The following is a 25157-nucleotide window of genomic DNA, read 5'->3' as shown; positions in this document are numbered from 1 at the left end:
GGTGTTTATATAACTGGCGGTTCCAGGGAAGGGTCTGAGAAACAACAGCCATGATAAATTTACATGTTTTGTGTTCTTGGTGAGATACAGAGTAAACTCTATACAGATCGTATGAGAAGCGAGTAAACTTTTTGCTTGGACTTAATGTTTTACAGGTTTTGTCAGGTGTGCAGCCTGTGGTACAACTGGAAAGGTCTGGCCAGAGCATTATTTTAATTACTGATCATCAGAACAGGAGATGTACTAGTCAGTGAGAATCCCTTTTATTGCAAACCATTTTTTGAGACCAGGACTGTGAGGCTGGAGTGCAACTAAAGTGTATAGCAAAAGAAGGCTGGAGAGCGCTCTCTGCCTCTGGGCAGCCAGAGGACACAGACTGACATCCACAGTGCTTAGGGCAAGGCCTTTGAATTAGGCTTCTTGAAAATCCATTTTGAATGCTTTCTATCACCTTAATACTATCATTTCACAAAATTATTCTTTTCTTATCATACTTCTGAAATTGACATTAGGGAGTGGATCTGTAATTCCTCAGAGCTTTTTCCTGTTTCTGCACTTCTCCACTTCTGTAGAGTGTCTCCTCCATTCTTCAGGAGTACCTGAAGATAATCACTACTGGCTCAGAGATTATTTCAGATAATCCCTTGTTTACTTATGGGTTGTGCTGGTTTTGGCTTGGATAAAGTTAATTTTCTTCATAGTGGCTAGTATGGGGCGATGCTTTGGATTTGTGCTGGAAACAGTGTTGGTAATATAGAAGTGTTTTCATTACTGCTGAGCAGTGCTTACATTGAGTCAAGGCCTTTTCTGCTTCTCACACCACCCCACCAGTGAGTAGGCTGGGGATGCACAAGAAGTTGGGAGGGGACACAGCTGGAACAGCTGACCCAAACTGAGCAAAGGGATATTCCATACCATATGACGTCATGCTTAGCATGTAAAGCTGGGGGAAGAAGAAGGAAGGGGGGGACATTTGGAGTGATGGCGTTTATCTTCCCAAGTAACTGTTACGCGTGATGGAGCCCTGCTTTCCAGGAGATGGCTGAACACCTGCCTGCTGATGGGAAGTAGTGAATGAATGCCTTGTTTTGCTTTGCTTGCGTGCGTGGCTTTTGCTTTACCTATTAAACTGTCTTTATCTCAACCCATGAGTTTTCTCACTTTTACCCTTCCGATTCTCTCCCCCTTCCCACTGTGGGGGGAGTGAGCGAGCGGCTGTGTGGTGCTTAGTTGCCGGCTGGGGTTAAACCATGACAGGGTTAATTTCTTGAGTCCTTGCTGACTCTAAGTTCAATTGCTTCTCCAAATATTTAAACTATTCATTTCCTATTCTGTCCTATGCCATCATCTCTGTACATAAATTAATTGGTAGATACATGGTCACAATGGACCTTCTTGCTGATACTGTTGGCATAAAGAATGTCAGCATTTTTACCTGACCTATTACTAAGTATTTAAGCAATACTTCCCATTGTTCACTTTTTACTTCCACACATTTTTAGATTTTGTCTGTGCTGATACTTGTTTCTTGACTTTAGCAACTCTTCCTGCACCTTAGTCATTCTTACTTCATCTGTGCCTATTCATGCTACTCATATACATCCTTTGTCGTACACATTTGCATACCATTTTGAATAATTTCTTTTAGAATTTTAGTTCTTAAAGAGCACCTGATACAGATTAATTGTTTTCTTACAGTGCACCCTATCTTTCATGTATCACTTTACCCTAACATACTTTATTTTGCTATTTTACCCTAATACAGTTTCGTTCAGCAACTGGCAGCTCTTTGTCAGGTCTCCTACTGATGCCAGAAGACAATCCTAATGTAGGCAGTACAAAAATAGTTCTGCCACAATGTGACACTTCTGCTAATGTCAGAGTAGTCTTCTGAAGTACTGAAACATCTAACGTCTATGCAAAGGCAAGCTCTCTGGGGATCAAGTGTAAAGGAGGAGTCATCTTTAGTGAAGTAGTGAAGATGTGAGAAGTTGTCACTGCATAAGGATGCTACCCCTGGATGTTAGCACATCTAGAGAGTGTTACTTGGTAGATGAGAAATAATGATTCTGGTACTAGCCTGGAGAGAGTTAGTTCTTATAAGACAGAGGAGCACAGGGAATACTGCAACATAGAGAAAGATGTAAGGATATCTTTTCAGCCCTCCTTACTGATATATGCCTTGTATGCTTAGCTCGGAAAACCTCCTAGTAACTGTCAGCTTTACAAGCAGTATGGATTACTTTTTTTTCTAAGGTCCCTTGCCCCAAACTATTCATCACTCTGTTCATATTCTTGTTTTTCACGTACTTTTCTACTGGTGTGAAACTTCCCTATCATCTTCCTTTGTGATTCAATCCCCAATCTTCTCAATGTTCTCAAAGCTCTTCATGTCTACCTTTGGCAGAAGAAAATAGAGACAAATCAGCACCTCACATTTATTTCTTCATATACCTCTTTTCTCGCAGAAGGAGGTACAGTTAAAGAAACTGAGGGGAGAGAGGGAACAGAAACTGGCAGTGAAGCTGCTTGTGATGAAATAAGAAGCACAGGAAACAAGTTGATCTGCATGTGCTTCTCACTGCTCCTGTTCTTAATTTGTTCAGCTAGAGGGTTCTTTGTAGGCTGAAGTGGCAATGCTGTGCTGGAGATGTTTTTTTAGGATAGAGTTCTTTGGAATAATTTATATTTCTCTCTCTGTTTTGCACCATTCAGATCTTAATTATTTTATTTGTAACATAACACTGAACGTTAATGTAGTCATAATCAGTAGAAACACCTGAAGGTAATGCTACCAGTTCATTTACATTATAGAGACTTGTTTCTTATAACTTTCTCAAGGTTTTATTTTTTTCCCCAGTATATTCTAATGGTGTTATTTAAAAAAAATATATTCACAAATAAATGAGTAGTTCATAAGCAGGTAAGAGAATGAGTTAAGATGCAGTTGTTCCACTTCAAACATTATTTATGATTTTTATAAATCATTCCAGTAGTTTCATTGGAGGATCGTAGAAACTTAAAATCTGGCTTCAAAACAAGGTTATTAATCCGGATCATATTTATGCCTTTGACAGCTTTTTTAATTGTGTATGTCATAGTGTGTAAACCTTTTCTTTTACGCCTTCATGTACACGTGTATCTAAGTGATACTCCATATCGCAGTGGAGTGAAATTTCTGTTTGAAAAGGGAGAGATATGTGAAATATGAGCTTTGAACATGCATATAAAAAAAGAAAGAGGATTGAGAAGGTCTTGCTTTCTTTACACAGCAGAATGTGGGGTACCTGTAGATGGAAACAAAATCCTTGTGTGTAGGAAGCAGAATACAAATTTGACTGCCTCAATGATTATACAAACAATTCTATTCCCAGGCTGAAAACATGTGATAATATTTCTTTGCTGCTGCTTTTTTTTTTATTTTTAAACTCAAGAATTTCCATTTGAAAGTACCACAGTTCAAACCGTTGAGGTTGTAAAGGGAAGTCAGTAAGGGTAGGAATCACATCACCTAAATTTAGCCAAGCAACAAGCAGTTGCATAGGATACTCTTATAGCCGGGAAAAAAAAAATAGGTGCCTGTCAAGATTCTTCTCTCTGTCTGCTGTCTGGAAAGAGAAAATAGGTATATTAGATGTATAACTCTTTCCTTTTTTGGCTTGCCAAAGTTAAGTGACATAAATCGCAGCCTGGGAGGTATTTAGATTTAGGTATATGGTTCTGAATCATTTCATCCCCATTCTGTTCCTGCCCCGTATGTATTCATTTAGAACAGAGTATAGGAATTATAATTGCCTAATAGTTCCTTTTCCAAGTTGCCTGCAGTCTTTGCAGATCCAGGTTTTTTGTTTCATTTCCCCTGCTGTCTCCAGCTCCCATTACTGTACTGCAGTGCTGAAAGCTCATGCGCTGTCTGCAAGGTGTAGCGTATCCCATTTGTATTCCTGTCTCTCTGCACCAGCTGTGGAGGCATGGAGAGAACATGTGGTGCCAGGGGAAGTGGAGAGTGCATACTTCCCTCTCCTCAGCCCCATGACATAGGTACATAATGTGATGCAGAAGAAGATTTTTCCTCTCCCTACAGTTACGTGAGGGCTGCAGCCATCCCTGCTTTGAATAGGGAATGAGCTAAGACTGTGCAGTGAATAGCTGTGGAGTCCAAAGCAATCTTCCCTATTGCCCTTACCGATGGGAAGCTGGACTGATTATGAGGATACTCTTCACAATACTCTACCCTCACTCTGCAGAAAAACTGCATGGCCAGTCTCACACACAGGTTTCCAGGAACATCTGAACACAATAAAATAAAAAGTAGGATAACAAAATGTCTTCCTATCATACAGGGAGCTTAAGTAGTTTGACTGAACCAAAAAGGAGGGTGAAAGGAGACAGGATCCCTGCTAGCCCTGGGTTTTTTGCACTGTTTTATGCTATAGTAATCTTATTATTCAGCATGTCTTTGGCCACCTGCAAGGAAATAATATTTTCTGTGTGTATAACATGGCTTCTGTATAGTTACTTCATGAATGTGTCTCTGAAGCACTGGAGAAAGGCTGGAGCTCAATATGGGCAGGGTGTGACAGCATTCCTACTGACAAAGTATTCCAGGTGCCTTTTCGTTATGTCCTGCACAACTGCTCAGGGTTAAGCCTATTACCGAATCAGACTGGTGGGGTCTGCTTCCTTCTGCAACACTGGGCATGTTACCAATTTGTTTTATCCAAGTTACAGAGTGGGGTTCTTGAGTTCTCGCTGGTTTGTTACTGTCGGGGCCCCAAGAGCACCAAGAAGCTCTGCCACCTCTTCCCCCTCCCAGGGTGCTCCAGGCCACCTCTGGCATGGTGCAGCCATGCACCCCGGGGTCAGGCTGCTGTAGGCAGAGCTGTGTGTGAGACCTGCGAGGAACCTTGCTGGGGGCCCCCACCTCCGCTCGGCAGCTGCATGTCAGCTCTGTCCTCATCATCAGTCCTTGTCTGTGCTATGGTGCAGGTGCCTACACCTGCAGGCTGTGACCCACCTCTGTTGTGGTGGTCCCCGTTCCTCCTCTGGGGTGGCAGGGAGGTGATGGGGAGCATAGCAGGGCCCCTTCAAGGGGCTGGCAGGCTCTCCTGGCACTCTACCCAAGGTCACAGCCAGGCCGGGCAGATGGCCCAGGCTCCCAGCAGGTCTGGCCACCTCATCCCCAGAGCCTCAGTCACTCCCAGCTGTCTGACCCACCAGCATACCTGCACGTTTGACCACACAATTCAGTTCAAACAGGCTGCAAAAGTGAGCATATGGGGGAGAAGGAGCCCTGATGGCCCACAATGGGTTAGGACTGACTAATGAGCTCCTACAGCCCTGAGCCTTGGTATCACCCTGTGTCCATACAGTCAAGGCTCCTGCTGCCATCCTGTACTCCTCCACATCGCGTTTTGTTCTAGGGTCATTTTGTTTACAGTCATAGATAATTCACCCTATGCAGAATAATGACTTGTTATTGCTATTAGCTACAAATGTGTGTGTGTATACACTTTATATGCTTTATATATATACCTGTAGCTTTTATATATGTATAGATCATTACATCCCACAGCTGTACTTTGCTAAAACCAAGTAGGCAATAGTCTCATGGTCATTAGATGTTTATGTTATGCCTAAACAAGCTGTAATACACCTCCAGACAGTCCAAGACAACTCCAGACAAACCCTGACACATCCTGAGGCCCATGTCATTAGCATAACACAAAGCCTGTTGGCCTCTTACAGGTGTGCTCGCTCTGGCTGGGATGGAGGTAACTATCTTCATAGCAGCCATATGGTGCTGTGTTTTGTATTTGTGGCTAAAACAGTGTTAATAACACACCAATGTTCTGGCTGCTGCTGAACAGTGATTGCACAGCATCAAGGCTTTGACTTTTTCTCACTCTGACACACCCCACCCTTCGCAGCGAGGGATGGGCAAGGAATTGGGAAGTGACACAGCTGGGACAGCTGACCCAAATTGGCCAAAGAGATATTCCATACCATATAGCATTGTGCTCAGCAATAGAAGTGATGTAGCGAACAAAGAAGGTGGGGGTTTGTCTTCCAAGGTGGCTGTTGCTTGGAGACTGGTTGGGCATCAGTCTGCTTGTGGAAGGCAGTGAGTGGTTGCCTTTATATCACTTGTATTTTTCCTGTTTCCTTCACTTATTAAGCTGTCTTTATCTTGACCCATGAGTTTTCTTGCTTTTGCTTTTCCTGTTTTCTCACCCTTCCTGCTGGGAGGGGGAAGGGAGTGAGCAGCTGTGTGGGTGCTCAGCTGCTGGCCAGAGTCAACCCACTACAACAGGCAATGGCATCACCATATTTACTGAGCTACGTGGCTGCTTCCAAAGATTATCCACAGATTTGATCTTAGAAATCTGGTATGGCCAGGATACAAGCGATAGCCTTGGATTTCTTCTGCTCTTTTCCTGTGACAATTGTAGTTTTCCCTGTGCATAGCTATAACTTTTGGTCTTCTATCACAAGCCTTTCATTTGTTATGAAACAGGCTTTTTGACAACAAGATCCTTTGCAAGTACTCATCAACTGTAGGACAGTTTGCAGCTTATATCCTTGCATATAGGGTAGTCTGTCTTTCCAGTCATTTAATCTTTTTCTGTCTAGATTCCATATTGTTAGTACGCTTACTAATATTGCACTTTAAAGTGTTTCACTTTAAAGAAGGGAATACCTGTCAGGGTTTGTCCACCACTCATCTATGCAAACTATGACGGCCAAAGAAAAGCCAAAATCAACAGAACTCTTCATTATCTGAACACAGAGGAAAAAGAAAGATATGTAACTTCATCTTGAAGAGTAAACTAAAAGGAAAGCCTAAACAATATTCCCTTCATCTTTAAACATGTCTTACACTCTATGGCCTTCATTTCACAAGTATTTAATCACATGCCTCATTTATAGATCTGCTTAAGCAATTGTTTAACTGAGACCTAAGTGAGGTATCTACAGTACAGTATAATATTTTCACTCAGAGTGGAAAAGTTAAATTCATAAATGCAAATCTTTATGAAGGATTTAATGAAGACTCTGATAAAAGGCTTCCTGTCTTTTGAGTCCTTGGTTTTGTAAGTTTAGTGTAATAGTAAAAATCTAGTATTAATTCACTGAATGATTTAATTTCTTATAAATATAATTGGAAGTATTAATACAGTATTCAATAACTAAGTCAATGCTAATTGCATCACAGAAACTTCAGCATACTAATATCTCCGTGTATTCTTCCATCTCTCTTTCATAGATGAAAATGGCAAATAAATGCTGTTCTCCCTCAGAGCAGGTAAGACTTTCATTATATTATCCATTTTTTTTCATTCTTGTCATTGTGTTAAATTGCAAAATTTGTAGAGCTTACATACACACATTTAGTCAGTTTTAAAATTCTAAAACCAAGTCTTCTATGGTTTGAAGTTCTGAAGTGACCTTCTTAATACAGCAGATTCTTACTAATCCACAGTGATGAGTAGAATCCTCCACTGTAGACCTAAAAAGTGGATTAGATGGAGCCATGAAATAAATGAGAGGGTGACAATGGAACTCACAACCAGGTCTTGGAAAGTGTAGTGTATGTTTGCATGCAATATTGCAGCAGTGAGTCTGACAAGTTAACTCTATATTTACATCACATATGGTGCACAGATAGCCAAGGAGTGTATTACAAATCCAATCTGTTTTGCATGTGTCGTGCTGTGTAGACTACGTTTGCCATGACTGTTTGGGACTTTTGGAGCTTAGGAGCCTGATGAGATATTTCTTCCGCTCCAACTAGCCAAATGTCCTGAAGACCCAGATGAATTTACTGCATTGGGAAGTATTCTTACTTCTTGTAGCATTGCAAAGAGTTTTTTTATTTACTTTGTAAAATATAATAGTAGCATTTTCCAGGCTAATTCTGTAATTCTGAGAAGTATTTTGAAGCTTGTGTTATAAAACTATTGAGTTTCACTTACATGTCCTTTCATTGCATCAATGTGGCATTGAGTCATTACTCAGGAACAAAGAGCCCAATCCCTGCTGTTTTCAAAAATGCTGGGTTTGTGGATTATAAAAGTGAAAATTAGGCAAGGTATCTTTTATACTGTTTTACTGCAGAAATTTATTATGGAATTTTATTACAGAAGTCAAAGACTGAGTCAAAAAGTTCTTCATATCGGGATCAAATAAATATTTATTAGTTTGACAGCTTGTGTATTCTTTCAAATGTCACCGTTTCGTCATCTTATTTGTAAAATGTACTTGGACATTTATAGACTCTTCTAGAAGTTATTAAAAATATTTAACCATTGAAATTTTTTACATAGGAAACTTTTTTTATATTTGGGTCAGTACTTCGAAAAAAAATACACCTCAAAAACCACTACAGACTTTAATTCTGTGTATAGTAGATAATCAAGTTACCCCCCAAACCAAAATAAATACCTATTCTGTATAAGAAGGGAGCATTTAATTACTGTCTCTGCCATGGCTTTTAATTATTAATTAAACTGATATGAAAAACAGATGATTATGAATGCCAGGGGAAAAGGTATTGAATTTGGATATCTTTTGTTGGATGAACTCTTTACTACAAGTACTTTAGTAAATATTTAAAGTTTATTCATATCAGTTTGGGCACACATAACGGGTTTAGTTGACAAAAGGAAGACATATTCTTCCTCAATTTTTAAAAAAATATTGGGGACAGTCATACAACCTATCACTAACTACCTAATTTGATTTCCTAAATAAATGGGCTAGTCTCCATAAACTGCCTAGATAGTCAGTGCAGAAAACTATTCTGTTCCAGGGAGTTGTTCAAATGTGAAATTTGATATCAACGCTTTAAATCATCCTTTATAGGAGCCTCTTTTTCTGTCTTGACTACACTGAGGTCCTGAGAAGAGTAGCCTCGTAGCATATTGTTTAAAGTAGGTGCCTAAAGTTAGGCAGTACAAATCTATCCCACTTTTTCCATTCCAAATATGAAAAGAAGGGAAGATACAATTAGAAACTTAATTTCAGGAGTTGAAAATTTAAGCTGGGACTGACAGCAGCAAACATTAGATTGTTCTCTGCCAAAAAGTGAGAAAAAATAAAATTTATAATGAATTTGGGCAGATCAAGTAAATAAAACAAGCAAACATAAAAATATTAAAGGAGCAAATGTGAAAAATTAAGACTTTAAAATGCCCTGTGAAAATTAGCTTTAAAAGCAACCAGAATGTGAATCTCTCATATATCTCTCTCTCTCTCTCTCACAAAGGAATAAAATAAAACTTGGCAATGATAATTAAAAACAGAAGAGGACTTGATCTGCCCGAGATTAATGGAGCCTATTAATGTCAGTTACATAATGTTTGTACAAACCTGAATAGCTCTTATTAATGCAATTGATTTAAAATTTAGAGAAAGGAGAAGCTTAAAAGATTGACGGTCACTCAAAGAGCTGCCTTGAAGTGAAATGGTGATAGCTGTAAATTTATCTTTGCTTTTGAGTATGGACATTCCTGAAGAATTAAACAGGTTCTTAGAGGTTCATTATTGTGTCACCTGCGGTGAGTTTTCTTCATTGCCTTTAGAGTCCAACTTAATATTTCATAAAGGGACGAGGTTGGATCAGCATAGATTTCATTGAGATTCTGTTTTTCATAGGTCATTAACAAACTGGGATTCAGGGTGAAGAACATAAAAAATTACTCTGCTAAACCTGTCTTTCTTCCTTGTCTTTCATATTGCCCCTGACGAGTTTTACTGGAAACTGAATCTCCAGAACATGATGAATTCCATGGGCAGACAACTAAGCAAGTTGGAAAGTGAAAGGACTAAGATATTAGTTTCCAGGTCTAAACCGGGTGTATTTATGGGTTTCTTTGCCAAAAGAAGATGTCAAACAAAGAGTTTGGACTTTGCCCTGTGTCTGTGATCCAAAGTTAGAAAGAGGTAGTAGGAAAGGTAGTAGCAGTTGTCATTATTATGAATATATTTGTGCTGTTAAAATAAACAGGACCAGGTCATGAAGCTAATTGGCATGGTCTGGCTACTTCCAGACTTTCAAATTCTCTTCTCCCACCAAATCAGGGTGTCTGCATTTAAACTGCCTATTGGAAATTATTCCCACCAATGCTTAGATCCCAGACTGTCCTTGGGAATTGTTTGGAGAGTTCTAGTTATCCGAGGGCATGTCATGCTAGTTAGTCCATGTCAAGGACTACAAGATTTTAACAAATATGCAGGGATTACACGAATTTGAAAGGTATTAAATAACTGCTGAAGCTCTGGCTCTAAATGTGTGTATAACCTGTATAGATGACGAAGCACACAGCATCTACGCACTGGATACTTTTAGAGCATATTGGTGCTCCACAAGGAGAGAAGGGGATTGAACCAGTTTGTACATTATTTTATTGAGTATGGAGGATGTTTACAGCCACCATTCTCCAAATATTGTAACTTTTGATTCTGCTTGATATAATTTATTACAGTGCTCTAGAGACTCGAAAGCACTTGATTCTGAGTTATCAGTAGGCGGTTAGATTTGGGACTCAATTTTCAAAAAGATACACACTGCTGGATTGCTCTCTATTTTTTATGAAACAGTAAATTAGGCAATTCTCTCTCTGTACAGAAAAACTATTTGCAAGGTTTTTTATTTTGTTTGCTGGGTGTTTTTTTCTGTTTTTAAGACTAATATTATCATTTCCTGTCCTCTACTAAAACAATACAGTTTCTTCTCAGTAGAAATAGGAAAATATTGATCAGATATTAATTAACACTATGTATATTTTTTCTTGTGATTCTGTAAAACAGATTTTCACTACTTCTAGGATGCCTCTTCCCTTGTTTGTTTCAACTTTTTGCAGTGACCTCTTCATTGGCCTCCAGAGGAAATCATACAGAAAATGAAATCTAGAGACAATGATTGTAAAAGCATAGCATGTGATAGTACCAGGAAGGCCAGGACACAGATTAAGATGCAACCAGCAAGGGATAGCTGGGTAACAAAAAATTACCCTCTAAGTGTATTAATAGCAAGAAGACAAAGGAAAATGTTTGTCTCCTACTTGGCATATCAGAGGTCAGCCCTCACTGAAAAGGTCAACTGCAAAAGATGGTTATTGCAAATAATGCTAGCAAAACCCAATAAAATCTCAGATTACAATATAAAGGGAAGTTTTGATGGTATGTATGCTTTTAATGCCTGGTGATATTTGAAAAACTGGTCAAAGTAATCTCAGAGCTATTATCAAGATATTTCAGGGAATTTGTGTCTGCCAGGTGATATATCAAAAGATTAGGAAAGGGCAAACATCATGGCTGTTAATGGAAAAAGAAGGAGAAGTTGGAGAATTAGAGACTAGTCAATTTAACTTCAACCTCTAGAAAGAAATTTGAAATAAATAAACAAAATATTTGTATGCAGCTGCAAGATAACAAATGAATGACCACCCTGAAGGATTTGTCAAGAATAAATAGTGACAACCAATCTAATTTCCTCCTGTGATAGTATAACGCATCTTGTGGATGGGCGACAGGCGGTTGCTGCAGTGTATCTTGATTCCAGTAAGGTTTATGACAGTTCTTGACATTACAATATTTTAAACAAGTATTATACGGATTTGGTTGTACAGACTTTGTTGGATAATCTAATAATAGATATAAATGGTTCACTTTCAAAACTGACACATTGACTAGAAGTCCTGAAAAGGTCTGTCCTGGATCCAATTCCCTTGAATACTTCCTTTATGGTGCGTTAGCAAAAGCAAGCCTACTAGTTTTGCAGACATGATGCTTTAAAATACAGTGTTAGACATCAGAATGATCTTGACATATGGAAGAATGAGTCTGAAGAACAGTATAGAAGCCAATTAGGGTACAGCACATAGACAAGAATAATCAGGTATATGTGAGAGGCTGTGGGAAACAACTGGAGAAGTTGTTACTGGAAAATACTTGAAAAGTATCTGGGGATGTAAATTCTTTTAGGGAGATTTGGTCCATCCTCCATTGCCTTGCTAGCACTTAGGGAGGCCATCCCAGATGCCCCTAACTGTAGAAGCCAGTCAGATAGAGATAGTAAGAAAAACAACAGGTTCATTGTTATGATTTATTATTATGGTTTGTTATTACATCAGCCTGTGGTAATCAGGTACAGGGCTGATCAACAGAGACCCCCAAAAGCCCAATTCATATGGTTTACCTTATATTCCTTTTCCCCCAGTTTCTTCCCCTCCCAAATAAGGAACCCACTCACATTTTACCATTGGTCCTTATTTTTTCTGATTTTTACATGCTTATTTGGTTATTTCAGCCTTAATCTGTGATAGCACCACCACTGTCTGTAAGTCAGCACCCCTTTTTCATTATCTTTTGACATTCTTCACCCATTCTTCACTTCCTTTTCATATATTTCACCTGCTAGTTTATCCCCTTATTGTTTTATTGGTACAGCCGCAGGCTTGAGATAGCCAGCTGACTTCTCCCTTTGCATTGTATGCAATGTCCAGCAGTTTCTCACATTGTTACCTTGTCAGTTTAACATCATGCCAGGGCTGGCCATTTACCTGCATGCCATAACAACCGTGTCTCCTTTGTGGCTCTTGAGAAAGAGGCAAGCATCGCGGGCTGTCCCTAAGTGAGTTACTGCAAGACATGCTAAGTGTTCCTTTTGCTGTAAGGCCTTGGCAGGAGTACTCCATCTGATTTTGTGCACTATATTTCCAAAAAGATACTGACCAGAGGTTTTCCATGGCCTCTGTGGAGAGGTTGAAAGAAAGACAGAGAGGGAGGTATGAAAGAAATATCCAGGAATGATAACTTTGTGCTCAGAGAATCATGTGAAAAGAAGCGAGGAATGATGCCACACAAGCTACATGTTCTTGTTCATGGATTTTTGCTCCATTTATGAACTGAATAAGCTTTTTTTACTTTTCCAGTCTAAGGCCAAAATCATTTGAGTCTTTAATGGATAGGGTAAAAAAAGTCTTAAATTGTGGTTACAGCAAGAGTGATTCATGTCTGACATGAGGAATAGACTTCCTCATCACTAGTAAAGACAATAAAGTGCTAGAATAGATTGTTGAGAGAAATTATGAAGTCTCCATTACTGGAGATCCTTAGGACATTAAGGAAGCATTTTTTAAAAACAAAATAGGTATCATGGGTACTGCATTTTGGAGAAAGCAATGTAATAAATTTCTCAGAAGCCTCTTTTCCACTCTGTTTTTCATAATTATATGATCCTAATTCTAAATAAGGAACTTTTCAAATATGGAGGGTTTTCCCATTGTTCCTCATAGCAGAACTGCTGCCCCAGGTATGCCATGAACAAGTTTGCTTGACTTCATCCTGCAGAATAAAAGAAACCCTGCACATACTCTTGTAACATCAGTTTCTCTTTTTCTTTTTATTTTCTCAAAAACAGAGAAAAATGTTTTAAAAATATATCATATAGCAATAAAATTACTTTCTCCTAATTGTTAGTCTGGAAAAGTTAGATTCTTGCAGACTATAATATTAGAACTTACACCTCTAGAAAGGGAGCAGGACTAAATTCCTTTAAGCATAAAGAGACCATGTAGAGGTAGAATTGAGATCTTCCTTGGTAACTTTTAACTTTATTTATATGGAAGGTCAGTTATGCAATTCCTAATGAAATTCTCTTGGTCTGCTTCAGAGATTTTTTTCTGGGACTTCAGGTCTTCCACTGAAAAAACCTACTCTAACGGAAGAAGGACCACTTTAAAGCACTTTGTTGTGGTTTAACCTGGCAGGCAGCTAAACACCACACAGCCATTCACTCGCTCCCCCCCGCCGGTGGGATGGGGGAGAGAATTGGGGGGAAAAAAAAAAAGTAAAATTTGTGCGTTGAGATGAAGATAGTTTAATAGGACAGAAAAGGAAGGGAAAATAATAATAATAATAATAATAATAATAATAATAATAATGATGTTGATGATGATAAAAGAATATACAAAACAAGTGATGCACAATGCAGTTGCTCACCACCCGCCAACCGATGCCCAGCCAGTTCCCGAGCAGCGGTTGCTGCCCCCCAGCCAACTCCCCCCAGTTTATATACTGAGCATGACGTCACATGGTATGGAATGTCCCTTTGGCCAGTTTGGGTCAGCTGTCCTGGCTGTGCCCCCTCCCAGCTTCTTGCTGGCGGGGCATGAGGAGCTGAAAAGTCCTTGACTAGTGTAAGCACTACTTAGCAGCAACTAAAACATCGGTGTGTTATCAACATTATTCTCATACTAAATCCAAAACACAGCACTGTGCCAGCTACTAGGAAGAAAATTAACTCTGTCCCAGCCAAAACCGGGACACACTTAAACTTTTTAACTTCTAGTCAGTTAGCTAATATGTAGTGCCCCTGTGAGGTAAATAACTATCACTGATTTTAAAGGCAAGCAAACTGAAAAAAAAAAAGTCAAGATATTTGCCAAACTTGGCAAAACAAATTATACGTAATAGGATACTGAAAACTGTGGTTGCATTTCTGACCATATTGCATGAAATCTCACTATGGTTTATAAAACAAGTACATTCACAGTACATTCATGGTATTCGTATGTCCCATTTTTTTGTGTAAATAGTTTATATTAGCTTAGTTTTTGAAGTTGTAAGACTTCAAAACATTGGATTCTAGAAACTCTATAGAATGTGTCAGACAAAGGAAACGTATTCCTATTTAAGGAAAAAATGTACAAAAGAGTATATTTAAGCAGTGTTTCTTACCCTAACATGTTGGCCACATCTTCCGGCGGTCAGCTGGGTCTTTGGTGTCTCTGGCAGTGAGTGGCACAAGGCAATTCTGTCTTTGGTGAAAAATCATGGTCTCTGATTAAGCTGTCTTCCTGAGCTTCCCTTGGCTGTTAGAATATTAAAAAAAAATATTAACAAATCTTCTTTATTCTCCTTTTATTTGTGCATTTCTGCCTTGTGGCTTGTGAGAAAGATTTGAGTATATAATTTTCTGCTGCTCTTCACAGCTTTTAGAACCTGTTGCTTTTCCATTCAGTATTACAGAACTGTGATTTCACTGGATTACTACTATGAGTAGTAATAAACCTTCTTCAGGATTATTCTCCAATTACAATTATGTTAACACATTTTTAAGCAGAATTATCATTTTATTGATTGGGGGATAACATGTAGAAGGAAACTGAGACTGAATTTTCAGACAGTTTTTTTCTTTGAGGACTCTTGCAGCGGCTATAGCAAACAGCTATAGTTTGAAAGGTTTTCTTATTTTATTTGGTGGGGAGGAGAATATCTTGTTAGGTGTATTTTATTGTTGTTTTCATATTGCTAAAGAATAAAGTACACATATAAGACAAAAAAAAATTGTGAAGGATCTGAGTTTTCCACTTTTATTTAGTTTGATTAGTTCGTGCTGCACAAATAGTGCTACTGATTTAGTGTAACATAAGAATGCATAACTAGTAAGGCAACTTACTGGTACCTATCCAACTTACTGGTACCTGTCTTCAAGAGTGAGTTTTGTGGTTTGGATCCTAACTTGAACAAGAAGGCTATAATGAGAAAAGGTGAGTGATATCAGCCCCAATATTCCCAGCCTCCTTGTTAAAACAAGCAAACAAAGAGGAGAAACAATTATCACTACCCAAAAGGACTCGTAATCCAAATTTTGCACAGGCAGCCAATTGCTGCACAGATACACAAATTCAGATACATATCTGTCGTCATAGTTCCCTTCAGATTAGTACAGACATGTTGCTATTTGTGGCATTCAAACTGTGCCCAGCTTGGACTTATAAATTTCATTCTTGAGCTGAAGCACATGAAACACTTGAGTGTCATCATTTCTAAGTTCCTCTGCAGTTTCATCTCTAAAACATTATGTTTTGAATAGTAGCCATTTGGACATAACCGAATACAATTGATGTACAATGGAAACCATTAATGTAATGCATCAAAGCTTCTAGCATTCCAAATTTTTTTTTTTTTTAGTTAATCATTATGTATGTGAGAGGACTACCTTTTTTTTTTTTACCCCAATATCTGTACTTTTCAAAACACACAGTCTACCACTTGCTTTGGAAAAGACTAAAATATTACTTAAGCTACCTCAAGATGTACTTCTCTGCTTTCTTAATTTTGTATTGTTCCGTTGTGCTTCATGGTATGACACTGGTTCTTAACTTGCAGGCCAAGCTGGCATCTGCGTCTGTTGTAGATTCTTATGCCACTTTAATTACATAAGTGTACCCATCTGTTCTGACATGTCATACATCAGAGATCTACTTGATTTTCTTTCTTCATTTCCCTCTGGAGTGTTTTGCATCATTTACTTTTCATAACTATTTAACTAAAAGTACTATACACAAAAGGTACTGATTGCTTTATTAAATGTAACACACATTAAGTTTCCTGTCATTGCAGCATCTACATGCTTTATTGCTGTAGGAAAACAATAAGTGCAAATAAGAACTTTCATTTATCTGCTATGATTGGATTACATTTTGTTAGTGACTTGTTTTATCTCCTCATAATGAGTGCCATTGCTCATTTTGTTCCTACAGAAACTTTTGGAAAGTGTATGAGAATATATTAGAAACTTAATAATACATCGATGATGTATGGGTAATTTTCCACACAGCTTCAGATAGCAGTCTCAAATCGATTATGCGGTATGGGAATAAAGTGGTGAAAGCAATGCTGAGAATGGGACAGTCTGTAGTGTTATGCCTTATGAGCACTCCTTAAAACTTCAAATGGCAGGTTTCAATCCAAATAACAGAACAGTTTTTATCCCGGGACTAATATTCCCACTGATGTACTGAGACCCAAATAAAATCTCAGTAGCCTACTTATGAACCACAAACAGCTTATTGAGTACCAACACTTGGTTGCTTCTGCTCCATACAGACTTTTGTTGAACTGAATAATTATTCTTTCTCCATTTCTGTGGTCTAAATGACCATTAAATAAACCAGTCAATAAGAAAGATGTGTGGAAAGAAAGTAAAAATATATTAGATTTTTTTAATAGCGCTATAAAAAGATGCATAATTTTATTATTTTTCCAATATATGTGTAAGTAAATCAAACACTGATTCTGATAAAGGAAATTCTTCTCTTTTCCTTCTTTACTTTTTTAAGGACTTTGTGTCTTTATAGGCAAGTATACATTTGGAATTCTCTTTTCTTTATGTTTTTTCCTCCCAAATATTTTTTCATTGATTTTCCTCTCTTTATATACTTGTATAGTGTGTTTCCTTTTGTTCTTTTCATTTTAATTTCATATTTTCTCCTGTTTCTTTATTTCTGGTCTTACTAAATTGATTTCTTTCTCCTCCTAAATGTCTTTTCCTCTTTCTCTTTCATATTCATTAGTACTTACTTTTTAGCTTGCTGTCAGGTTATCCCCAAACCATGCAAATGACAGTAATACAGGCCTAAACCCACTGAGCTCACCAGTTATCTTCCAGTAGCAATCTACCTAGCCTGACTATTGCTTCTTCTCCAAGAAAGTATCTCATTCAGTCTTTCATATCTGATAGAACAATCCGTATTTAAATCAACTCAACGCTTGCTTTTCTCCTAAATATACAAAAATGCTAAAACAAATGAACAAACAAAAAGCTTGTGTGTCTTCTAGCTGTACTATATTTCTCTTCCTAAATGTACATATGTACTGAAACTTCAATCAGTATTCCGCAGAGATACTCTTCTTCAAATACTAAATTGATCTACAAATATGCTACTTGCTGAATTTTTTCACATCTTCATTAAAAAAAATGGAACAGGTTGATGTAGGCATTCATTTTATAGGTGTCTTTTAGAAAGTTCAGGAAATGTTGCAACGTTTTGTTTACTAGCACCTTTAATACTTAGGCAAGTGTTTCATGGTGCCAACACACAAACCATAATCTTGGGATTTAATAGACTTTTGAAAGCGTTTTTACTTTTTTTTTTTAATGACATTGAACTATTATATACTAGCTAGTTTTTCCAGATAAGTTTTTATTTTCTTTTGTAAGATACAAATCAGCAGACCCTTTTTTCTTATTTCTACTATGAGGTATATAATTGTTTCCTTGTTCCACAAATTATGTTGACAATGGAAAGCTAAGTAATGGTTTTAAAGAAAATGAAAATTGAAAAATCTTTAATCAGTTTCTGATATCTCTTGGGAATTATAATCAAATTTAGAAACAAAAAGGATCTTCTTATATTTTTAAGGGTTCTAAGATTTTCTCTTTGCTTTGATGATCTATTATTTGGGTTTTTTTGTGATTGAAGTTCTTTTATCCTGGAACTGGAGTTTTTGTTAGTCACTTCAATCAAGGAGAGTAATGTTCAGTGCAATGTATTCAAAATGTAACTGAGGTATTGCGGTTTAGTTTTGTGTAGACTTTGATGAAGTGGAATGAATAGGTGACCTTATCACAATCCATATAGATCAAGAATGGTACTATAATGTTGTAATAATTCAGTGAGTAGAAAGACCATTCCCCAAAAATCTAGTCCAGTGAATGTGTTTTTGTATCATTTTTTTATTTTGTCTGAGGTTGAAAGAGATTTCAGCATACAGAACAGCTTAACATTGAGTTTATAGCTGTTAATAATTATAAAAATCTGTTTGTCACGTGGAGAAGGGTATACTTCAAACCAAGTCTCTTGATTCTGATCTACCACAGGTAGACTGGTCACAGCATGGTGTGACTGCAATAAAAATAATAGTAATACAGTTCCATTTCAGTAAAACACTTAGAACACATGCCCAAAAAATATGTCTGCAGCTAATTAGAAAATGCAGTCTTGTGTTTGTAGCTAAATACATAGTCAAGAGAATTATCCAGAAGATTAAGTGGTACATTAAATCGAGGCTATAACATTTGGTGCTCCTGTCACATCTTGCAGCCTTAGATAAGAATACAATAGTGATAGGGCCTTCACGCAAATTCCATAAAATAAGTAAAGGAAATTATTCCCATTTCACAGATGGAAAACTTTGACATAAAGCACATTTTAATTGAAAAACAAATCTCATTTTACTTCAGTTAGAGAAATTCAGTGCCCTTTTTCTAAATTTAGAATTTTATTCAAAGCAAGTATGGTTGTCTTTTGCATTACTGTTGGTACTTAGGACCAATGCTTACAGGCCAACCTGTGGTTTCTGTCAACTAGATAAATCAAGTTTTTCCTGTCAATCACAGGAAATCACGTGTATTTTGAAGTGAAAACACAATCTTGACAAGTGGAATTCCAGTCTCCTAATACCATCCTGCCTGAGTTTCAACAAAGAACTTCATATTTTCCTTCTTCTAATATATTAAATAAACATCTTTGGTTTGCAACAAGATATATAGTTACATTTCTCAGAATGTGCCATGTTTGCTTTAATAGATGATGTTTGATGAATGACCTGGGCAAGCTGCAGACTTTATCTGTGACTTCGTTTTGCCATTTGACATTGTGGATAATTCCAAAATTATTTGTTGAGTGCTGCTGTAAGAATAAATGGTGATGATAATGATGATGAACGAAGAACATAATAGAGAGCCATATCATTTGCTTATCAATTTATCAATTTAATCAGTAAATTACTTTTTTAGTAAAGATTTTAATACTGTTACAGGTTAATAAATGGTGTCTATTTGCAAGTCAGCAAACATGACTTTATGAATGTAAAGGAGAATATTGTATTGTTTTTGCCCTGTGATTTGGGCATTATTCTTTTTGTCTGTATTATTTGATATTATATTACCATGCTGATAAACTCAATATATAATATAGTTTGTAGTAGATTTTCAACAATACTATAGTATATTTTGTTAAAGTAATGAAGTGTCTGAACATCCTGTTTCTAAACCTTTGCTGACTACTATAGAAACAATGTTTTGGTGAGAGTTATTAAATTTACACAACAGCAAAGTGAGAATTGGAAAGGCTACTCTATTTATTGTGCTGTTTCTTAGCTCTCCTTAAAATGTTAATGCTGGAGCTCAGCAAAGGAGTAGAGAGAAGGATTGTCTGGCTCAACATATTGATTTATTATTTATTTCTGAATAAGTTGATTGGTAAGAGACATAATTGATACATTGAATAACAAAATTAGAAAACAATGTGTGAGTTTTTCATGATATAAGAGTATGATCATGCATCTATACTATTAGCTACTCCCTGTCCATTCTTTCCACCTTTGTGCTCTGTTGGTAATAACTATGGGTACGCACACTGGGCTTTCAATAGAAAAGCATTCCTCAGATCATCACATTTTTCCCAAATCTATCCATAGAACAAATGCTGAAGTTTTCATGCAAATTAATGAATGCCTTATTCAGGCTGTTTCCACTGACTTCCAGTAAAGCTCTGTGGCCTCAGTACATTCATAAGTGCTATGACATTTCTGCCCCTGTGTAACTCAACATTTTCCATAAGCGTAGCTTTAATCGAAAATGAACAAGCTTATCAGCAATAGCTGTATATTTAGATTGGTAGATCACTCTAGATTTGAGTACCTGTTTCAAGGGCAATATGTTCCTCTTAATGTATGCAAAATGAAGCCTAAAATGTTTACATTTGTTATTTTTGGTGGGTAACTACATTCATGATACTCTACTACCACACTATAGCATTATTCCTTTATAAATTTGCATTTACCTCAAAAAGGAAGCATGCAGTCTTACTTCTTAATTTTACTTTTTCTTAAAATTAATTTATCTGAAATATAAAGACATGTATTGTAATACTGTTAGAGCAAAGTAGTGTAACAACAGAATTTGACGTTTAATTATATGATAACATAAATTGTCATGAGATAGTGTATATAAAAAAAGTGTATAAACTCTGAAAGACAATCAGTGTGACAAAGACACTTTGTTAACAGTGGCAAACATGAGCATACAGAAAGCTGTTTGATTTCAGATAAATCTAGTGATTTGTTTAGATGTATTTCTTTAGAGTTTCATGTAACAGAAATTTCAGTATGTCCAAGTTTTGACTGTGCTATAGATAATGTAGGATCATGTTTTTTTAAAACAGCTGGCTGAACTATTTCAGTACACCTAGGTTTTCAGCTGGTTCAAGTGAGAGTCTGCTGAGACATATATAAGTGGCTTTTAAAATGGTGATTATTTCAGACAAGATTCAACCTATACTGTAAGTTTAAGTCTCTTCAAGGACTTCTGACACACTGGCATGATACCGTACACTTCAAGAGTATGGTAGTGGTGGGAAGGCAAATGTGAAGAAGGGGATGATGCATCCTATTCTAATATGACCAATCTTCTGTGTGGAAAGATTGACCTATTCAGATATATCTTATGCTCCACTGAAAACTAGAGCTTTAATTTCAATTATTTTCTTTTACAGGTCATACATATGGGATGGGTAAATGAGAGACTTGAAGGAACTGGTTCATCTCAGCTCTACAAATTCAAGTTTCTGGCATTGAAGGGTTCATCCTTCTACATTTTCAGCACTCCACCGGTAAAAAAATAATATTTTTGTGGCAGTTTCATTGTAAATGGAAACCTGTTTGTTATGTCTGGATTTGTTTTTCCTTATCAAGTGAAGTTGTCAGCTGAGATTTCAAAAGACGTTAAAGCCATAGATGCCACTGAATTTCAATAAGCTTTAGGTACTTAACGTCTTTTAAGGTCCTCTGAAAATCTTACTGTACCTGGATAATTCAAAGAATTCCTAATAGGGAGTACGTGTTTTACTTTTTAAAGTTGTTAAGTTCAGATTTTTCTCTGGTTGGTTAGGCCCAATATTTCTTACCTTATTTATTCTGAAGTATTTTGTAGACGTAATGAGTTGGTAGTTACTCTGTTTTCTTAAAGAGAAGATACATCATGAAACACACCATCCATACTATTAGTTGATACTTGTGGGTTTTGCACACAGGCAAGGGATTGAACTGTTACAGAGAATCCAATGCTAATTGTACAGTTTGAACAAATGACATCTTGCTTTGATAATTTACATAGCTAGTAACGAGAATTCTATTTCACAACAGATGACTTATCTAATACTTCTCTAAAAAAGCCTCATAAAAATTAATTTAAAAGAATGAAACGGAAATGAGCTGTAGAATTCTAAACTTTTTAAAAGTGACCCATACTTACCACATGGTATTGTTTTATCCTTTCTTTATTTTTTCTCCAGAGTGCCTTTGCTTTAAACAAATCAAAAAGAATAAAATGTGAAATTAGAATGCAATTTCAGTTATACAACTTCCTTATGGTTTTGCTCAGAAGGTGGTCAGCCTCCCAGTTTCTTCAGCTGATCCAAAGAAAATCTGATCCTTTACATGTGTACCATCTGCAGTACCTTTGGGAAGTACATACTCTTTGAACCTTATATATGAACCTCAATGAGAAGCAATCAGTAACATTTTCTCTCTCTCTAGATTGAAATTCTAAATCCAATGATTTCTATTAACTTCAAGCATTTTTAAATGGCCAGTAGTATTCTTTTCAAAATGAGACAACACATCTGAGAGAAGTTTTTTTTTTTCTCTCTAAAAAATTATTTGTTAATATGTTAAGTCAAGGAACTAAAATTTGATTCAATTACTACAACCCAATTAAAATGCAAAAACAATACAAAAATATTAAACAAATAAATAACACACCGCATGAATAGTTTTCCTTTATAAATTTTAATTATTGTTTTGAGACCTGTTTTTGAAGAAATGTTTTTGAAATAACTAAAACTGTCCATCTACATGATACTAATTTGGGATAAACTACTTCATTTATCATGTTCAGCACTCTGCTAAGAACAGAGAAGTGAGGATGAATGTTTGGTAGTATTCATACCATGTTACTTGTAAGTATATACTATACTCTATTGTGTTTCTGCACAATTTTTTTGTAGAAACAGTGGCTTTGCAAAAAAATGAACAAAGGGGACCCCTTTGGTCAAGTGCTATGTCATCCCAGTAATCAGATACACCAGTAAGTGTTACAGAGCCTACAAATCATAAAACCTGTTGACCAGTTTTCTTGCTATTTAATCATTCAACAGATGTTTTATATCAGGGGAAAAAAATAAAACAGGAAATTGGCAGTTTCCAGAAGCCACCCACCTGGAGAATTCAAACCTGCATCTAAAGCCTCACTTCAAAGATGATTATCAGTGTCCTGAGGGCACGTCCAGCCCTGACTGTCCCTGACCCTCTTCCCCGGGGCTTCCCCCACCTTTCCCGCAGCCCAGGACCCCATTGCAGCCACCCCCATGGCCATCAGCCCCTGCCTCAGCAACACAGCAGGGCCAGTCTCCAGCTCCCCCACAGCCCTGTCCTGCCCAGCCATGGGCCCCAACGAGCCAGGCCCACCCACGGGCCCACATCCAGGCCCAGCCTCAGCCCGTCCATGTCCCCAGGGAGGTGCCTGGTGCCCAGAGCTTGGGTTGCCCCCAGTCCCCATGGCTGCCCTGCTCCTGGCTGGGGACATGTACTGAGTCTGGCTGGGATGGAGGTAACTTTCTTCATAGCAGCCCGTACGGCACTGGGTTTTGTATCTGTGACTAAAACAATGCTAACACACCAGTGATTTGGCTGTTGCTGAGCTTTGCTTGCACAGCATTTCTCTGTTTCTCACACTGCTCACCCCGGGGGTGGGCAAGAGGTTGGGAGGGGACACCGCCAGGACAGCTGATCCAAATAGGCCAAAAGGCATATTACATACCATAAAACATCATGCTCAGCAATAAAAAATGGGGATTTGGTCTTCAAAAGTAGCCATGACTTGGAGGCTGGCTGGGCATCGGTCTACTTAGAGCAGGCAGGGTGCAATCACCTTTGCATCACTTGTTTTTTTCCTCTTTCCGTCACTTATTAAACTGCCTTTATTTTGACTGCCTTTATTTATTTTTGACCCACGGGTTTTCTTGATTTTGCTTTTCCTATTCTCTCCCCCATCTCACTGTGGGGGGACGGGGAGTTAGAGAGAGGCTGTGTGGGTGCTTAGCTGTTGGACGGAGTCAACCCACTACAGGGCGATGGGATGGGTCCTGGCTGGCGAGGACTTTGCCCTGCCAGACCCTGGGGGAGCTCCCACGGCACCCAGGGAGCCACCAAACCATGCTGTGCCCTGACACTGGTCTGTGTCACATGTCCCAGCACTGTAGCTGGAAACACAGATCCCCTCACAAAGCCATGCATAGAGCTGTTTCACTATTTTTAGAGATATTTAATGGTACTGCTCTTACCATTACTCCCACTAACTTTTTTTTATTATATTAAGTGAAACATTAAAAAATGCATTGTTCTATCACAAAAATACAGATGTTTTAACTTGCTTGATCTTTAGAAGAGTTCAACGTGTTTTATTTCAGAGGTGTTTCTATGACGGTATTGCTTTTTGCATACTGAATCAATGTAGTGTATCAGTGTATCAACGTAGTGTGCACAGAGTAGATTACCTACAAGTCATACAGTTATCCTTAGTTGTAATGACCTTACCCAAACTTTACAACTGCTTGTAAAAGGATCTGGTGCAATTTCTACTCTTTTTCTACTTGAGTAGTTTGAAAGTAGTACACTCTACATTGAGTGTAAAAGATGATAAGAATGTAAATACAGCTGCTAACTTTTGTAAGAATGGAAAACAGAGTTACCCATGGGCAAAAATAAAGAAAATTGTGGAAAAAATGTGGGTATTATAATATGAAAGAAATTACTATGGTAAGTAATATTCTATTTATAGTCCATTTCAACAGTATCTCAGATAGCGTTTCCAAAAATGTAGATGCTTCACCATAGAAGTAAATATCAAGATTTGTGTGTGATTAACAGAGAATGGTCTTTCTGCATCCCTAAAGTGGCTTATCTGACTGCATTTAAGAAACATACAGATTTCATTTACAGATTGCTATATTAGAATTGTGACACATTTCTGAAAACTGCACATGTGAAAAACACCATTGCACAAATAGAAATTATTCTTGTGTCAATGTTAATATACAAGCAGTCTTTTATTACATTCTAAAAACATCTAATAAATTTCTGTCAATTTTCAGATCTTGAAAAGGTTCTGAATTCATATCCTAGAACAATTGGAGAGACATTATTCAAAATTGTCACTCAAGAACAAACTGTTTTTTATGTCATTGAAAATTTCCAGAAAAATGAAATGTTTTCGTTTTATGGAGTATGGGCTTTATATAGGG

At 37.4% G+C, this 25157-nt stretch overlaps 1 protein-coding gene across 1 annotated transcript in view; it reads left to right on the top strand.

Moving 5' to 3' along the window:
* Nucleotides 1-25157, top strand: part of SNTG2 (syntrophin gamma 2) — a 313450-nt gene that overhangs the window by 241619 nt on the left and 46674 nt on the right. Inside the window, exons 11-12 of the mRNA XM_076335436.1 lie at nt 7268-7306; nt 21351-21467. Coding sequence (XP_076191551.1) covers nt 7268-7306; nt 21351-21467 — 156 coding nt within the window. The remainder of the gene's footprint in view (nt 1-7267; nt 7307-21350; nt 21468-25157) is intronic.

The sequence above is a fragment of the Aptenodytes patagonicus genome, chromosome 3 (genome assembly GCF_965638725.1).
Source record: "Aptenodytes patagonicus chromosome 3, bAptPat1.pri.cur, whole genome shotgun sequence".
Taxonomy (NCBI): Eukaryota; Metazoa; Chordata; class Aves; order Sphenisciformes; family Spheniscidae; genus Aptenodytes; species Aptenodytes patagonicus.
The sequence above is the reverse complement of the archived record's forward strand: the minus strand, read 5'-3'. Positions and strand labels throughout refer to the sequence as shown.